The sequence below is a fragment of the Haemaphysalis longicornis genome, unplaced genomic scaffold, assembly GCF_048455015.1.
Source record: "Haemaphysalis longicornis isolate Haplotype H1 unplaced genomic scaffold, Haemaphysalis longicornis Haplotype H1 scaffold_9, whole genome shotgun sequence".
In the NCBI taxonomy this organism is placed as follows: Eukaryota; Metazoa; Arthropoda; class Arachnida; order Ixodida; family Ixodidae; genus Haemaphysalis; species Haemaphysalis longicornis.
The window spans coordinates 128,423,367-128,437,888 of record NW_027526460.1 but is presented as its reverse complement, the minus strand read 5'-3'; the positions used below and the strand labels follow the sequence as shown (position 1 = coordinate 128,437,888).

General features: G+C 50.2%; 1 protein-coding gene across 1 annotated transcript in view; it reads left to right on the top strand.

Moving 5' to 3' along the window:
* Positions 1–1,485, top strand: part of LOC144153429 (endothelin-converting enzyme 2-like) — a 30,045-nt gene extending 28,560 nt beyond the window's left edge. The window contains exon 5 of the mRNA XM_077685075.1: positions 210–1,485. Within this exon, the coding sequence (XP_077541201.1) occupies positions 210–1,448 (1,239 nt within the window). The 3' untranslated portion in view covers positions 1,449–1,485. The remainder of the gene's footprint in view (positions 1–209) is intronic.
* Positions 1,486–14,522: the final 13,037 nt, after the last annotated feature.

Genomic DNA, 14,522 nt, shown 5'->3' with positions numbered 1-14,522 from the left:
TTTGTTCAGTATGTGCGTGCTACATTATTGGCGACATAAAGTTGCTTTAGCGGTGGTTTTGTGAATAAATCGTCAATGCTTCTGAGTAAAAAATTGTATGAAATAAATGTTAAGGTACTTTATCGCTTAATAAGTCTTCAAATGGTTCACACAATAACCTATGTACATTTATTTGCCTACGTAAACTATGCTTCTGTATTTGGCTATAGGTCATCAACGAGCATTTGCCCATGGAGCTGGGTATGGCCGACGAGATGTTCCTGACAAACCGGCGCCTCTTGCGGCTGGTGGCGGTGCTGGTGGGCAGCGTCGGAGACACCACGGCACTCCTGGCCTACGTCACATGGCACGTGACTCGCATACTGGCTTTCGCATCGTCGTTCCAGTTGTCACACGCCGAGTTCGCAGACGAGCGCGGATCCGACTATGCCACATTGGGCCACATCATTGGCCACTGCTACTCTGACGCGAACACAGTGTTGCCACACGCCTTCTCCTACGTCTTCAATCGTCGTTGGCTTTCGAAGGCGATCGTGGGAAATGCGACAGCCATGGTGAACACCATCCGAGACGTCGCGAAGGCCACCATAAAAGCACTTTCTTGGATGGACGACGAGACGAAGCGACACGCGGTTGAGAAGCTCACCACACTCGCTACCATCGTTGGCAGTCCACAGAGTGCCGCGGACGAAGGAGCCCCGCGCAATTTGTACCCGTGGGTGCCAGCGTTGAACGGATCGTACCTGAACATGATCCTCACTGTCCGTGCGGCCGAGCTGCGCTACTCGAAGCGCTTCCTGCGCTTCAAGGGCTCACCTTCGGAGGAGGCGGACATACCACTGACGATGGTGAACGCGTTTTATCTGCCCGTGTACCACGTGATGATCCTTCCGGCCGCCATCCTGTACCCACCATTCTACGTGGCCAACTACCCGGACTCCTACAACTTCGGCGCCCTCGGCCACGTGGTGGGCCACGAGATTACGCACACGTTCGACCCGGAGGTCGGGCTCTACGACCGGGACGGGATACGCCGGGACTGGTGGACACGGACCGCCCGGGTGATGTTCGAGAGCAAGCTCGCCTGTCTTAGCGGCCTCTACCGCGACATACCGTGGTCCGGAGGCGCTGCCTTCGGAGACCGGTCACTACCGGAGAACTTCGCGGATAGCGGTGGCATGCTGAAGGCGTACACGGCGTACCGGGCGGCCGGGAGACCCTCGGGTGGCCTGCCTTTTGGGCGGCACGGGCTCACTGACGAGCAGCTCTTCTTCGCCGGCAGCTGCTTCAAGTGGTGCTCCAACGAAGGGGGCAACAGCTCGTCCCGCTACTCCCCTCCGCGCCTGCGCTGTAACGTCCCCCTCCTCAACCTGCCCGAGTTCGCACAGGCGTTTGAGTGCGGCGCGGGCAAGGCAATGAACCCGGGCACTCGATGCGACTCGCTTTGAACTCTTTGTGTGAGGTGGCAGTCCTGTGTTCGCCATATGCAAGGCCATTTATAAACTTTCTGAACTTGATTCGTTCTACCTTACGGTGGTTTCTATTCATCCTTTACTTTATGATTCCGCTTTGTTTCAATAATACTAAGATGTCATGGAAACATAATTTAAGCGATTTGTTTACAGTTTCTGCCACCAGATAGGCTCCGACTACCGGCACATTACTTAGCGGGACAATAAAATTAGGAGAAAAGCCCCGTATGTAAAGACATGCGAGGCAAATTACATTGGAAGCGCGAAGAAATTAACTAGTATTTCCAACGGTGCAGCGCCGCTTCTTCTGTGCTGCGACAAAAAATTCACGAATCAACGCGAACCAACTAAGTGCTTAACGCTGTATGTTTTTATGTATTTTCGAAGGGGAAATATTGTAAGATGAAACTGTCGTCCATGTTTCTCTACTTTAGAGTTAAACCTGGATTGCAACGAACCTCAATGTAACGAATTCCTGGATTTAACGAAGTTTTTCTATTCCCCATTTTCAGCCCCATTGAAACCCATGTGTTCGCGACCACTTTGTAACGAAGGCGTTGCAATGATTAACGTTGGATTTAACGAATTTACTACGCTGATTATACCTTGTTTTTTGCACTTTTTCTAAAAACTCGGCTGGAGAAATGCTCTCATTCGGCGAACTTCGCCCGCACCGCAAACTACCGTGCGTTTCCAGCGTCAGTTCGGTGTCGGTTAGGGACTAGATAGGCCTGCCTGTCGGCTTGTAGTCGCGAGTATCCACTGCCATCGGTGGTGTCGGTTCGGCGGTGATTAATTCTGCTGCCAGGAAACGAAAACGTTTGCATTTCCAAGACAAGCTCGCACTATCAGATGCCGTCCCCGCCGGCGAGAACGAACAACGTCGCTGCTCGGTGAAGTATCCCAGCTATACTCTGTTACAACTCAAGAACGGCACCACCTCATGTAGTGTATCACTCCGCCAAAGCGCCTGACCCGTGACGTCAGTGCGCGCGCGTTTTGAAAGGGGTTCGCTCTGAATGCATGATATCGTCTGCCTTGTCTCACGCAGTTTGTTTGTCGTCACTGGAGTCGTTTATAAGCATATTAAGTCCAAAAAATCACAGGAACGGCTCTCGCCATGTTCAAAATATTCTTAGTAACGCCCTACTTGCGTCGCGCGGAGAAACATCCGGCTACGGTGATAAGGCACAGCGGCAACTTCCGGTGCCGTTCTTAAGTTGTCACGGAGTATAGCTCCATCTCAGTGATTTCGAGTGCGACAAAGAGTATCAAGTTCTCGAAAAGGCGCCCTTTGAGCATAAGTTTGGTCCTTGAAACGGGTTGAGGTACCGAAAAGGGTTAAAAGGCAAGAGTCGTACTTAAGTTACGATTGCGAATACGGGGGGAAGTGATCTTGCTTAATTGGAGTGCCGTGTAGTGACTAAGCTCGTGGGGAAGCTGCAGGCACAAATCACGCAGTTTTTTACTGCGGAATAAATTCCTGAAGGATACGTTCACCATCACTGATGTGTAGCATTTTGGTTTCGCTTCTGCTTCATTCACCTGGGCATTAACTCAAAACCTGTACGCAAGGAAAACCTGTATGTAACGATAAATTGTGAATTTTCGTCAACTTCGTTATATCCAGGTTTGAGTATATTACTTGTGGCGGAATTTCGTTTCTACGCCCCTTCCTCTGCGAGTATAGAGCAGAGGTACACTCGGGCCTCGACGAACTGTTCTTGAACTGTTCTTGATATGTTCCAGTGATTGTAGCTGTAGAAAACGTGGAATTGAGAGAGAATAGTCGAGTGCGGGGAACGACCACGCCAGTTCGGCCGTGCTCTGCCAGAGTGTCACCGCAAGCGTTGCACATACCCTCCCGCTGGTAGCCAGGTCGCTCCGTTCACAGCCGCATAGTCGCAGCGATTTCGCGCGTGCCTTGTTCACTATTGCGTTCTTTTTTTCTATGTCATAACCGAGGTATGTGGCGCATCACAAAAAGATTACTAAAAGAGGAAGCTTGTTTGTTTGTAGACATGTGACCACGTGCAGCTCCAAACTTTTCAGCGTTACGGAGACAAACATAAAGAAAAATTATCGACCACAAATTTTCTAGGTAGTGGGAGGGAGAAGGTGTAATTGCACACTTCATTCATGAAGTGTGCAATTACAGACCACTTCGACGTAGCAGAAGTGGGCTTGCTGTTGGATACAAAGAGTGGCGGCTCCAATGGTATCGTGCAACAAACTCGAGGGGTAGTGAGGGTGGCTGAGTACACCTTGTTGTGTGGAGCGGCCGTGAAAGGATACTTCCAGGCTTCATTTTAAAATTGTTTTTGAAGACGGAGTTACTAGCAAAATAGGCGAGTTCTAAGACAGTGAAGGCCTCATTCTGTCTGTCTGTCCGTCCGTCCGCCCTGTAGCTAGAATCAACAAGAAATGAAATTCGGGGGTGCTTTGCAAACAAGCCAAGGATTTCACCAACTTCGACCTCACCGAACACTTCAGAAAGTCTTCTCGACATCAACCCAATTTTAACATAGCACTCGAGGTTCAAAAAAAAAATCACAACATATCCATGGAATGAATGATGATAAGTGGGGCGAAGCTCGAGAGGGGGAGATCATCGGTAACCGTAACTCTCCCGTGAAAGTTCGCCCATTACATCATTAAGAAAGACGTAAGACTGGTGCGTACATTGTACAAATCAACTTTTATTTTGTTCTTTTATTTTGTTCTTGTTCGTTTGTTGTTTCGTTTCTTCGTTTGTTCTTTTCATTTCGTCGTTGTCATGACTGGATTGCGAGGTCCCTTCATTACGACGGCTTTATGATCTGTGAAATGAAGCGAGAGAGGCTCTTGTACTGGCTTGTACCACTGGCTTGTTCTTGTACCACCTGCTTCATCCGGTGACTCGTTGCCGTTACCACTGTTACCACTGTTACCAATGTTACCACTGTGGCGAGGCAGGACACATGTACCGTCGGTGTCCCTACAGGGAACTCGGGCTACGTGGCTTCGGAGTCAATGCTCCCAGGCCCAGACCTGGTGAAAGACCCCGCGCCATCGAGGACTACCCCGCACCTCCACCACAATTTGTCACGTAGGATGGGACACAACGGTAAAGAAAGAACTTTAATTTAGGGCGAACTTGTGCCCGAACAAGACGAGAGGAAACGAGCAAAAGTCCTTGCGTCTCGTTCGATCTCCGAGAACGACTGCCTGCGTTCGTGGCGTGATCTCTTGCGTGATCTCCCCCTCGCAGTGCACCTGCGCTCGCGCCTCCGTTGGCGAACACAGACAAGCTCGCGCTCCCGGTGTCGAGTTTGCGCTGCCGGTTGTAGCCGGTTCTTGCGCGTGCAACGCGGCCCACTTTGCGACATCTCCGAAAGCATGCGGTGGTCACGTACCGCGAGACACAAGGGATGGACAGACCCATGGCTTTAGGAGCTTCGCCCCTAATAGAGCATAGGTTAAACCTTATAGACCCCATATCAACCCTAGATCGTACTTAACGTCCCCGCTAGCACGACCGGAGAAGCAATCGTTTGCAGCGAGGCGCTTCGTCATAAGTGCCTTAGAGTTTCATACTAATATACATCAGAAAGAAATCTGGATGCAGGGTCTAGGCGTGCCGCGCTTCATCGAGCGTGCCGACGTGTACTTTTACGATACATTAAAATACGAACAACGGAGCGCACTGCTTTCAGTACATGCCGCGCATCGTGGCGACGGACCGCATCGCATCGCGCCAAGGGAACGCCGCCAGCAGTGCGCGCCTAACGTATGAACGGGGGAAAACCCCGCTCGCTCCTCCGCGCGCTCGACCTGTGTCGAACAAGACGACCGGTGTCATTTCACACGGTCGCAGCAGCGTTGAGAGAACTGCTGCACCTAAAGTGCGGTACGTAAAGGGAAAATCTCGGGGCAATGACGAGAGCTCAAATCGCAGCTCTCTGCGCGAGAAGTGGCCTGTAGACGCCTGACTTCCTCAATTTCATTGTTTTTCCTGAAGCAGGTTTCGCCCTTTACGATTACGTTTTTTTTTTTGTGTGTGGAACATTTCCAATCACGCGAAATGTCACCTTTCAATTTTGTGCACTTGTCTAAAGTACTGCTGGGCTAAAATATAACTAGTGTAGTTAGTTATTAGCGTATTTTATCGCAACTAAAAGCCTGGTAGATCTTCAGTGTGGATTTGCCTTCGCACTTGCCAGCGATGCGGTTGTGTCTTCCTGTGTTGTTCTATTGCTTGCCTGACCAAGCCAGAGATGTTCTAGGGGAGCCACTTCTCGTCCAGTGATCGGCCCTGTGAAGCTCCAGCACGGTGTCGTACAGCCCAGGCCTGTAGTCGAGCGTCTGCTGAGCACTTCACTGTGAAAGTATCCCTCCGGACAACGGTTGAAGACCCTTATCCATCGGGATCTCGCACCCCCGGCGGAGAAGCTGTTACGAATCGGCCAACGCCGCCGTATTTTCCCGCATCAGCCTCCACGTGCGAAGCCACCACGTGCGCCAGCGTGTCGGTGAATCATACTTTCGTGTCTCGCCATGCCGGGTCAGACACCTCGTTTGCAACGCGCCTCCGGCGGTTGCCAGCGACACGCCCAGATGCCAGCGGCACGCCCAGGCATTCTTCATGGACGTGCGCCCCACAAACGTCAGGTGCCAGCACGTCGGTGAGTCACGCCTCGACATGCCCGGCTCAGACGTTTCGCTATCGGTGCGATCAACATTCGATAGCGCGCCCAGGCACGGTTCAAGGACACTCTCTCCCCTCTCTCGGACTCCACGTGCAACGAGGCCATCGATGACTCACGAACTGTGGAAAGAACGTTGCGTGTGTCTTTGATGTCCGTGGCGTGTGGCTACTTGCTCGCGTTTGACCATTGTTGCTTTGGGTATAAATAGAAGCAGCCCTAAACGCTAAAAATCATTCCTGTCTGAGCAGCGAATCCATGTGGTCGCTCTGCTCGAGTCCTGTATTGTAACCAAGCCCGTCGGGGCATTGTATGTTTTTTTGGCTTCGGCTCACCTCTCGCTATGAAGTAAACAGTTACGTTAGCCTACTGCTTCTGGACTTCTTCACGGCTGCAACAGCGGTTGGCCGCTCGCATCATACACGCTACCACTCGTATGTCGGAGGCCACGGAACTCGGATCGGGGGCCCCCGCCCGGTCGCAACAACTGGTGTCAGCGCTGGGATGACACGGTTGTAACAGCGCCCACTCACGCCAGCGTTATCCAACTTCGTCGATGCGCTGAACGAAAACGGCGCACGTAACTTTATTCCTTCATTTTTTTTTATTTCGGGCTGTGCGCCCAACGGTCGACGGAAATGCGATGGTGCTGCTGAGCACGAGGTCGCGGGTTCGATTCCCGGCCGCGGCGGCCGCTTTTCTGATGGAGGCGAAAAGCAAAAACGCCCGTGTGTACGAGATTTCGGCGCACGATAAAGATCCCCAGGTGGTCAAAATTAATCCGGAGCCCTCCACTACGGCGCGCCTCATCGCCTGCGTTGCGTTGGCGCGTTAAACCCCACAATCAATCAATCAATCAAATGCGATGGTCTTTCCATATCAAGGTTGGCCACGAACTCTCGTAACTTGTTCGTACTGTGCTTGCGTGGTCCGTCGCCATGATGAGCTGCATGTACTGAAAACCACGTGCTCCGTTGTTCGTATTTCAATGTGTCACGATCAGTGTTGCCACCGCTGGGCGTCAGATATCCACTAAAAAGCCATAAGAAATCCGCCAGATTCTGCTAGATTCTAAAACATATCCGCTAAATTTTCCGCTAGGGCCTATTTTATTAGAAAAACAGGGCAATTTCGTATGATAAATACCTTTATCATTCTTAGAATCTCCCCAAAACTGCGAGAGCTGAAATAACATATAAAAGAGTCTTCCAACGAGTAAACTAGCTAGAACACTTGAAGCTTCAGTGCGGCGGTGGTCGTCATTTGTCAACCTTATCACAGATGAGGCTAAAAGTTAAAAATGTTCACACTGATGAAAAAAAGAACTCACAGGTCAACAAAAAACACATCGAGGTCTTCGTCGCCGCTGTCGTCCTCTGATATCATCTCTACAGGAACTTGTTCAGGTACTTGTTCAGGGACCAGAAAGGAGACTTGGGGCCGAATTCTCTAAAAAACGGGCGTCGCTTTGAAACGACGGGGTAGCGCCATTGAAATGTATGTGTTCTGGGGTTGGGGCCGCCGCTTTGAGGTGGCCAGCGTGAAGGAGGAGCTGCAAGAAAAGCACTGTGGCAAGGACGCGAAGCGACAAGTGAAATGACGGAGGGCAGTGGGTGTCGCTTCGCGTCCTTGCCACAGTGCTTTTCTTGCAGCTCCTCCTTCACGCTGGCCACCTCAAAGCGGCGGCCCCAACCCCAGAACACATACATTTCAATGGCGCTACCCCGTCGTTTCAAAGCGACGGCGCGCCGTTTTGGAGAATTGGCCCCTTGGTTGCACATACGTTGCAGATGTCCCGATGGCACTAAGAACTGCCGCGGGAAGTTCGTAATCAAAACAACGTTTCTGGTGTCGCTTCAGCCCCGCTCTAACGACGAAGATGGAGTTTCTAGTTTCAGGCTTCATCTTGTTCCGCAGCTTGGATTTTAGTATTTTAAGCTGACTAAACGTCCTCTCTACTTCGGCATTTGAATACGGCAGCACGAGCATCGACATGGCAAATCTGGCCAGCTCGGCGAACAGGTTTTCGCCGCAGGCGTCCTTACAGGAGTGAACTTCACACCAGAACGACTGCGTGGATGATATTTGCCTCCAGTTCAGGAGGGTGATTTTGCTCCACTGGTTTTAAATTTTTTCTATTGCCTCAGGGGGCACTGCCATTGCTTCCAGCAGAGGAATTAATGGCTCCTTCACTACGCACAAAGCGTTTTCGATCGATAAGAGTGATGTTTCCTGGAGAACTGGGATCTTGTAGGGAAGTCGCTGTCTGATTTGATCTACTAGCGTGGTAATAAACCTTGTGCAGCTTTCTCGCATCACTGCTTCATCTGCGAGAGAGAACCCGTCGGTCTTCTGAGCTTTCACGTTGTTAACGTACGTCTCAAACACGTAGCCCAGATATGGCTTGAGGTTCAAGTGGTCCTGAAGTCTGCACGTCAGAACGTCAATCTGCTCTGTCGGAATTACGACTTTTTTAAACAAGCTTGAAAGCAAAGTCATAAGGTCTTTCTTGCAGGGCGGTTTTGAATCGGTGTACTGCGTGAGGTATCCGCCAGAAATCCGCTATGTATGAAAATGGCCCGCCAAAAAATCCACTAGCCGCTAGACTAATTTTTTCCCCGTCAGGACAAAATGAAATCCGCCAGATTTAGCGGAAAATCCGCTAAATTGGCATCACTGGTCACGATATTACCGCGCAGAAACGTTCCACTTGCCCTTGGCTTGGCTCGCCATCAAGTTCAAAAGTTGCTGTAGTAGCAAAAAACGACAAATCTATTGTAAAAGATAATGTAAAGTTGTATTATTAATGAAGCTCTAAAAGATTTCTTTGTTGGGGAATATTTAGAAGCTTCACGCAAGAGGAACAAGGAATAAAAATGTTACCCATTTTGCTGATTTTGGCGTCAAGAGCGAAATGAAGCCAGGTGATTCAAGCAAAGTAGGTGAGGGACGTTCCTATCTGGTATGTCTGCACCCACTGCGGCACGCAATTGCGGCGACAGATTTTCGTGTAGTATGTATTCAGGAAGTAGGCGGAACGTGACAGAAGCGATATGCAAGAAGAAAAAAATCAAAGGCCCCTTCTTAAGAGAAAGATGGTTAAAGCGCGAAGCTTTCTCCCATGCAATCTGAGTCAAAGTCAAATTTAAAAATCCAACCTACTTCAACCGTGTGAGAATGGCGCAATCGGACAGACGTCGGCTTCAATCGCGAAGGATCCAGGTTCGATTGCGACCACGAGAAGCGTTTTTTTTCTTGAGGAGATTGATGTGCCTCAGCTTATCATCATCATCGTTTTGTTAAACCCGTTGTGTAAAGTTGGCTTTCCTGCAGTGCGTTTTGGCGAAACAGTGGCGCAAGTGTTCCCTAGAAAGCTTCCCTTTAAAAATGCACATTACTGCGTGATTGTTTCAACGCTCCCGCCATCGCTTGACGTACGTGTCGACTTACCTTTCACTCTTTGCCATGATTTGTCATACTGAGCTTGAGCGGCTATCGTTGCTTGCGACTGGTTCTGTACAGCCGACACTTTTTGGGTCGGGCGGCTTACGAGATGGACATAGCCGACAACCGTGGCTGACGATAATGCCTGTAATGCAGAATCTAAGCAGAGACATTGATATTTTTATTGCGGCGAAGTAAAGCGTCAAATCCGCACACTGCCAAGGAAACTCACGACGAAAATCGGAACGAGTTTTCATGCAAGCGCTCCTCAAACGCCATTGAAATCGACCAATAATTGCCCCTTGGAGGGAAACCTTCTACAGCGCTCACGCACAAACATGGCCTAACTATCTCTTGTGCCCTTGGTCTCTTTCCCCACGCTACCTTAACATGAGACACTTCATTACACCTGCACTCTACTCGTAACCATAGATGCGTTCTTGGTCAAGCGGTCGGCTCCGCGACTGCAGAAAAAGTGTTGGAATAACCGTACGCCCCTCCACCACTTACCTCCTCACTCGCCCGCAATTTTCTCCTCTGTTCTCCTCCTCGCGTTATCTTTGCTATTACCGTCATTCATTCTCTGCTGCGCCCCGCGTTCTCTCTGTTTCATCCTTCTCATTTACTCCTTGCGTCCGTTCGGTTACGGTGAAGCCGCTGCGTAAGCAGAGAACAGGAGCCTAAGAGATGCGCTCTAAAATCAAGATAACACTACCATGCGCTGCCGCTTGCGGAGTGGCGCTGCTGACATAGCTTAGGGAGAGTTCCTGTGTGATGCCCCTGCGAGAAAGCCGAGTTGCGCATCCTTCCGCAATCTTGAATTTCAAATTTGGGTGGGAAAGCCCCCCGTTGTGCTGGTAGGAGCCGCCGCACCTGGCCATAGCGGCCGAGCCCCTCACATTGGCATAGCTGGGAAATGAATTTTGTGCTCCCTACTGAATGAGGGCTTCCTTGCTGGCGTAGTAGCGGTGGTGTGTAGGCTGGTGGCAATCAAGCGCACATATTGGCTCCCGTGATTCCGGATCACCGAATAGGGGTTCGCATAGCTATGGCCGTTTTTTGTTTGACTGTATTCTACCTGCCAATACATCTTGATTCGCTTGGTCCAAGAACACCTTGACGTAAGATGAAGCTCGTAAAAATAATCTCATACTCTCATACTAGTCATGCCGCCACGAGAGATAAAGCGATGTCTCCCGGGAAATATCGGTATGCGATTGCTTGATTGCATGCGTCGCATCATCTCAGCAATCCACGGAGGCATCTCTTCTCACGTTTTCCTTTCGAAGGCAATTGGTGCGGTTAGTTGCATCGTTTCTTCAGAAAAGAAGTGTCGTCGAACTCGGGGGTAGAATATCGGCGTGTGAAAATGCCAGAATCATGTTAGCAGGTGAGATTTTCGGCTATTTTTACGCTTTATGAAATATGTCGCGTTGAGCGGATAGCCATATGCTTTACGAGCAGTACGACTGAGCGCCACTTTGGGCGTACGTGTTTGCGAGGGGTAGGCCTAACTAATGTCTAACCCATACACGGTCCGGATCAACCAGAATGCTCGAATCTCAGTGGGGGCGCTGAATATTCTATTGAACATCGGGAACCTGGACGTCAGGACGACAGTCTCGCGTTTGTACTTGTTTTCAAACTGCGACGAAAGGCATTTCTGGAGTATAGTAAGCGTAATCGAAATTTGCACCCTTACTGGCGGCAAGCCATGGTGCAATATCTTTCTAGAGTGGATGCACCACACCTAGATCTACAATATCTTTTCCAGCCATACGCGCCGCTACCAGTTTTATAGCTGAAAGGCCACCGACTGCTGCAATGCCATTCCTGAGAAGGCTTCTGCCTGGAACACCTTTCGGACTGCGCGCGTTTCTATAGATTGTATTTACTGGCGTGGCACGCATGCGGGCAACCATGGGCGTGCGCCACCATGCCGTTGCCGAAGCGTCTGTATTGCCAAGGCGACGCCGCACTGATTACGTCCGGCTCCACGAGATGGCGTAGTGCTACGTGCTGGCGCCCACTGAAGCGCAGCACATGATACCAGTGAGCTGTTCGATGTTCCAAACTATGCCCCACCGAACGCAAAGTACTACTCTGACGCTAAATACGGTTACATGCAGCTCCCTACGATCTACTTATTGCCAGACACGGTTTAAACCGTCGCACGACTAAGTAAAGCGGTAGAAACTTCGGAACCTACGCATGCGTGCAACTGCGTCGTGATGAACCCAGTCGCGAGCGAATGCAAGTGAGAGCCGATTGCCATTCCAGGTATGTTACATGTTCAAGGACGACGACAGAAATACTGTTGCGGAGTTTTGCAGCGCGGAAGCCGAACTTCAGTGATTTGTTCAATGGTCGCTTGCGATTCGCCAGCGCTTGTGCCGGCTGGGCAGTGAGCACGCACGGCTCGGGAGACAGCCTCACGTGCACTAGTTGCTACGCTACGATCGTATCTAAATCGGCGTACGTGTGAAACATTTCTTCAAAATCATTATTTGGTTTTTGTACTCAACCACGCATTACAGCGTCCTTGTGGCGACATCCGTGGTTGGAGGCAATTGCGGCGTCGGGCTCTTGCGCACCGTGTCGCCTTCGTTCGCAGCAGCGGTTTCATTCTCCGGGGAGGCGAATTGCTCGAGGGCAAGTAGGGCGCCACCACATTATGTCACTGCCGTTAATAATATATCTGTTGACGCCACCGCAGAGAATCAGGTTGAAACGCAGCAGACGATGCACGCCATGGTTTCTTTTGTTTCTGCGAGATGTGGGCCCAAAGCGCATGCGCACTCTCGGCGGGAATTGCCATGGCGGCTTTCAATGTTGCTAAGCGAAGAAATCACCCGCTAAACCTTTCAGTGAATACAACCTATAGGTCCGCAGGACATTCTATCTTCTAGGCCTGGCTTTCTCCGTATTCCTTTTAGAGAGGGTATCAATCTAGGTGTAGTGGCTGGGGAAGTTTGAAAAATTCTAGGAAATTTAAGCCCTTCTTGGGAGTTGTAAATTCCAAAGCATTAATGCCCAATTGAACGCAGCTGAGTGCTCGCTCGAGTTCTGCGCTGCGAGTAATGTTTTCGATTTACGCTTCGGGCTATGCTTTCGGCTTTCACGACAAATATATTTGTGCGCGTTGTTCTTAGAGTTTCTTAGGAGCGCGCCCCGGCTCGCTGGAGACTGTTGCGCCGCTGGGGGAGGCCTTGAACGTCGCGAGCGACAATATATTACGCGTCGCTGCCGGCGTACGCCGAATGGCGGCTCCTGCTAGTGCGGCGCTCTCCGCTTTCCACGTGACTCTGTGCTTGGCAAGTCGTCGTCTGGCAGTGCAGCTCTTTTCTTTTTATTCCTTATGAATACGCAGCATGCGCTCGTGTGAGGAGCTTCACATTCAGTTGAGTTTAGGAGCCGTTTCGGTTCCGCAGACGCTGCCGATGCAGGCTTGTTCTCTCCTTAAGCCGGTTAATGTTTTCGCAAAAAAAAAAAAAAGTGGTCCCAACGGATTGCCCCAGCGCCACGAAGTAGGTTTGTGCGCGGCTTGGTTGTCATCACACCCGGCTCTGTTCGTAACACCAAGATGGACGAAGCGGTGTGCGGGCGTAGGGGGAGGAAAATAAACGCCTTAGTTAGCCCTAGGGAGGAGTCCTCATCATTGGACCTCTTGAGTCCGTCCGGTTCTTGCTTTCTCTTCACCAGCCAAAGATGGTCGTCAGGGTCCGAGCTGGACAGTGATCCCTCTCAGTGCTCAGGGGAGGGGAAGGGCAGGGGGTAAGGGGGTTTCAAGGCTTGCGTGAATTAAACAGAACCTTTAGTTAAACCGACGCAAAGTGCACGTGTCTCTATTTACCCGCTCCCCGATGAACTTTATTTTACGCATACCTTTTGCCTAAATAGTGCCCAGGTGTCCTTTCCTCAATAGCTGCTGGTGGCAGTAAGATTATTTGTATGCCTGTAGTGCATACATGTCGAGCACAGACTTACTTGGTCCTGCGTGCTTTGATGGCATGGTGCATGATCTCGACGAGCTGTAAAATGCTGTTGATTCATAGCCCTCTTTGATGTAATTTATAAGCTATTACTCTTACGCTGCGTATCCCTGTTCGGGTTAACAGGGTACCCAACCGTATACTCATTTGTTGCATTTATAAATACAGGGGGGGGGGGCATTTTTTTCATTTCCGTGACCCTTGACTGAGACACCTCCTACCATGAGAGCACCCGGATATCGCTCTCGCTGTTGCACAAAGTTTATTCACTAGCTCCCTCTCATGTGTTATGTACAGCCGCCGCAATGTACTCCTTGCCCCACCATTAACATTTTTCGGCACACCGAGTAATTTTCACGATCAATTACTGGAAAGTTCTTAAGTGTACTGCAAAGTTTTCTAGCACAGTTAGTGCCGGAGGAAGAGCGTCAATCGCATCGTGTTCTCCATCACATTACTGCGGAGTTCCAGAGAGTTGGAAGCATCATTCTTAACCTGCAATGTAAGCAGAAACTTCTGCAAATAGAAGTATGCAGAAATCCTTATCATTCGTTCAAATTTCTGTGGCTGCAGCTTAAAATATTTGTTTAAAAAGTATTTTTTAACAAAATCTACTGCTTTTATAAAACGAACAGTTTTCTAGGGCAGGATCGGATGCCATAAAAAGCATCTTGATTCGGATGACCGGGTTGTGTTGTGAGCAAGCTTTCCTTGCACGCGATAACAGCGGAAGTTGGATGACATGCAAGCGCTGTACACTACAGGAAAGATAGAAGACATTGAACGGAAACCACAGCGGGCGAGCTTGCAACACTTTTTCAGCGCGTCATCTTGCGCCACGGGATGAAATGGGTGCATGTCCCTTTTTATAGTCAGGCTTCTGTCCCTTCCATTTTGTTTGTTTTCAGGTCAAATCACGGATTTTTCAG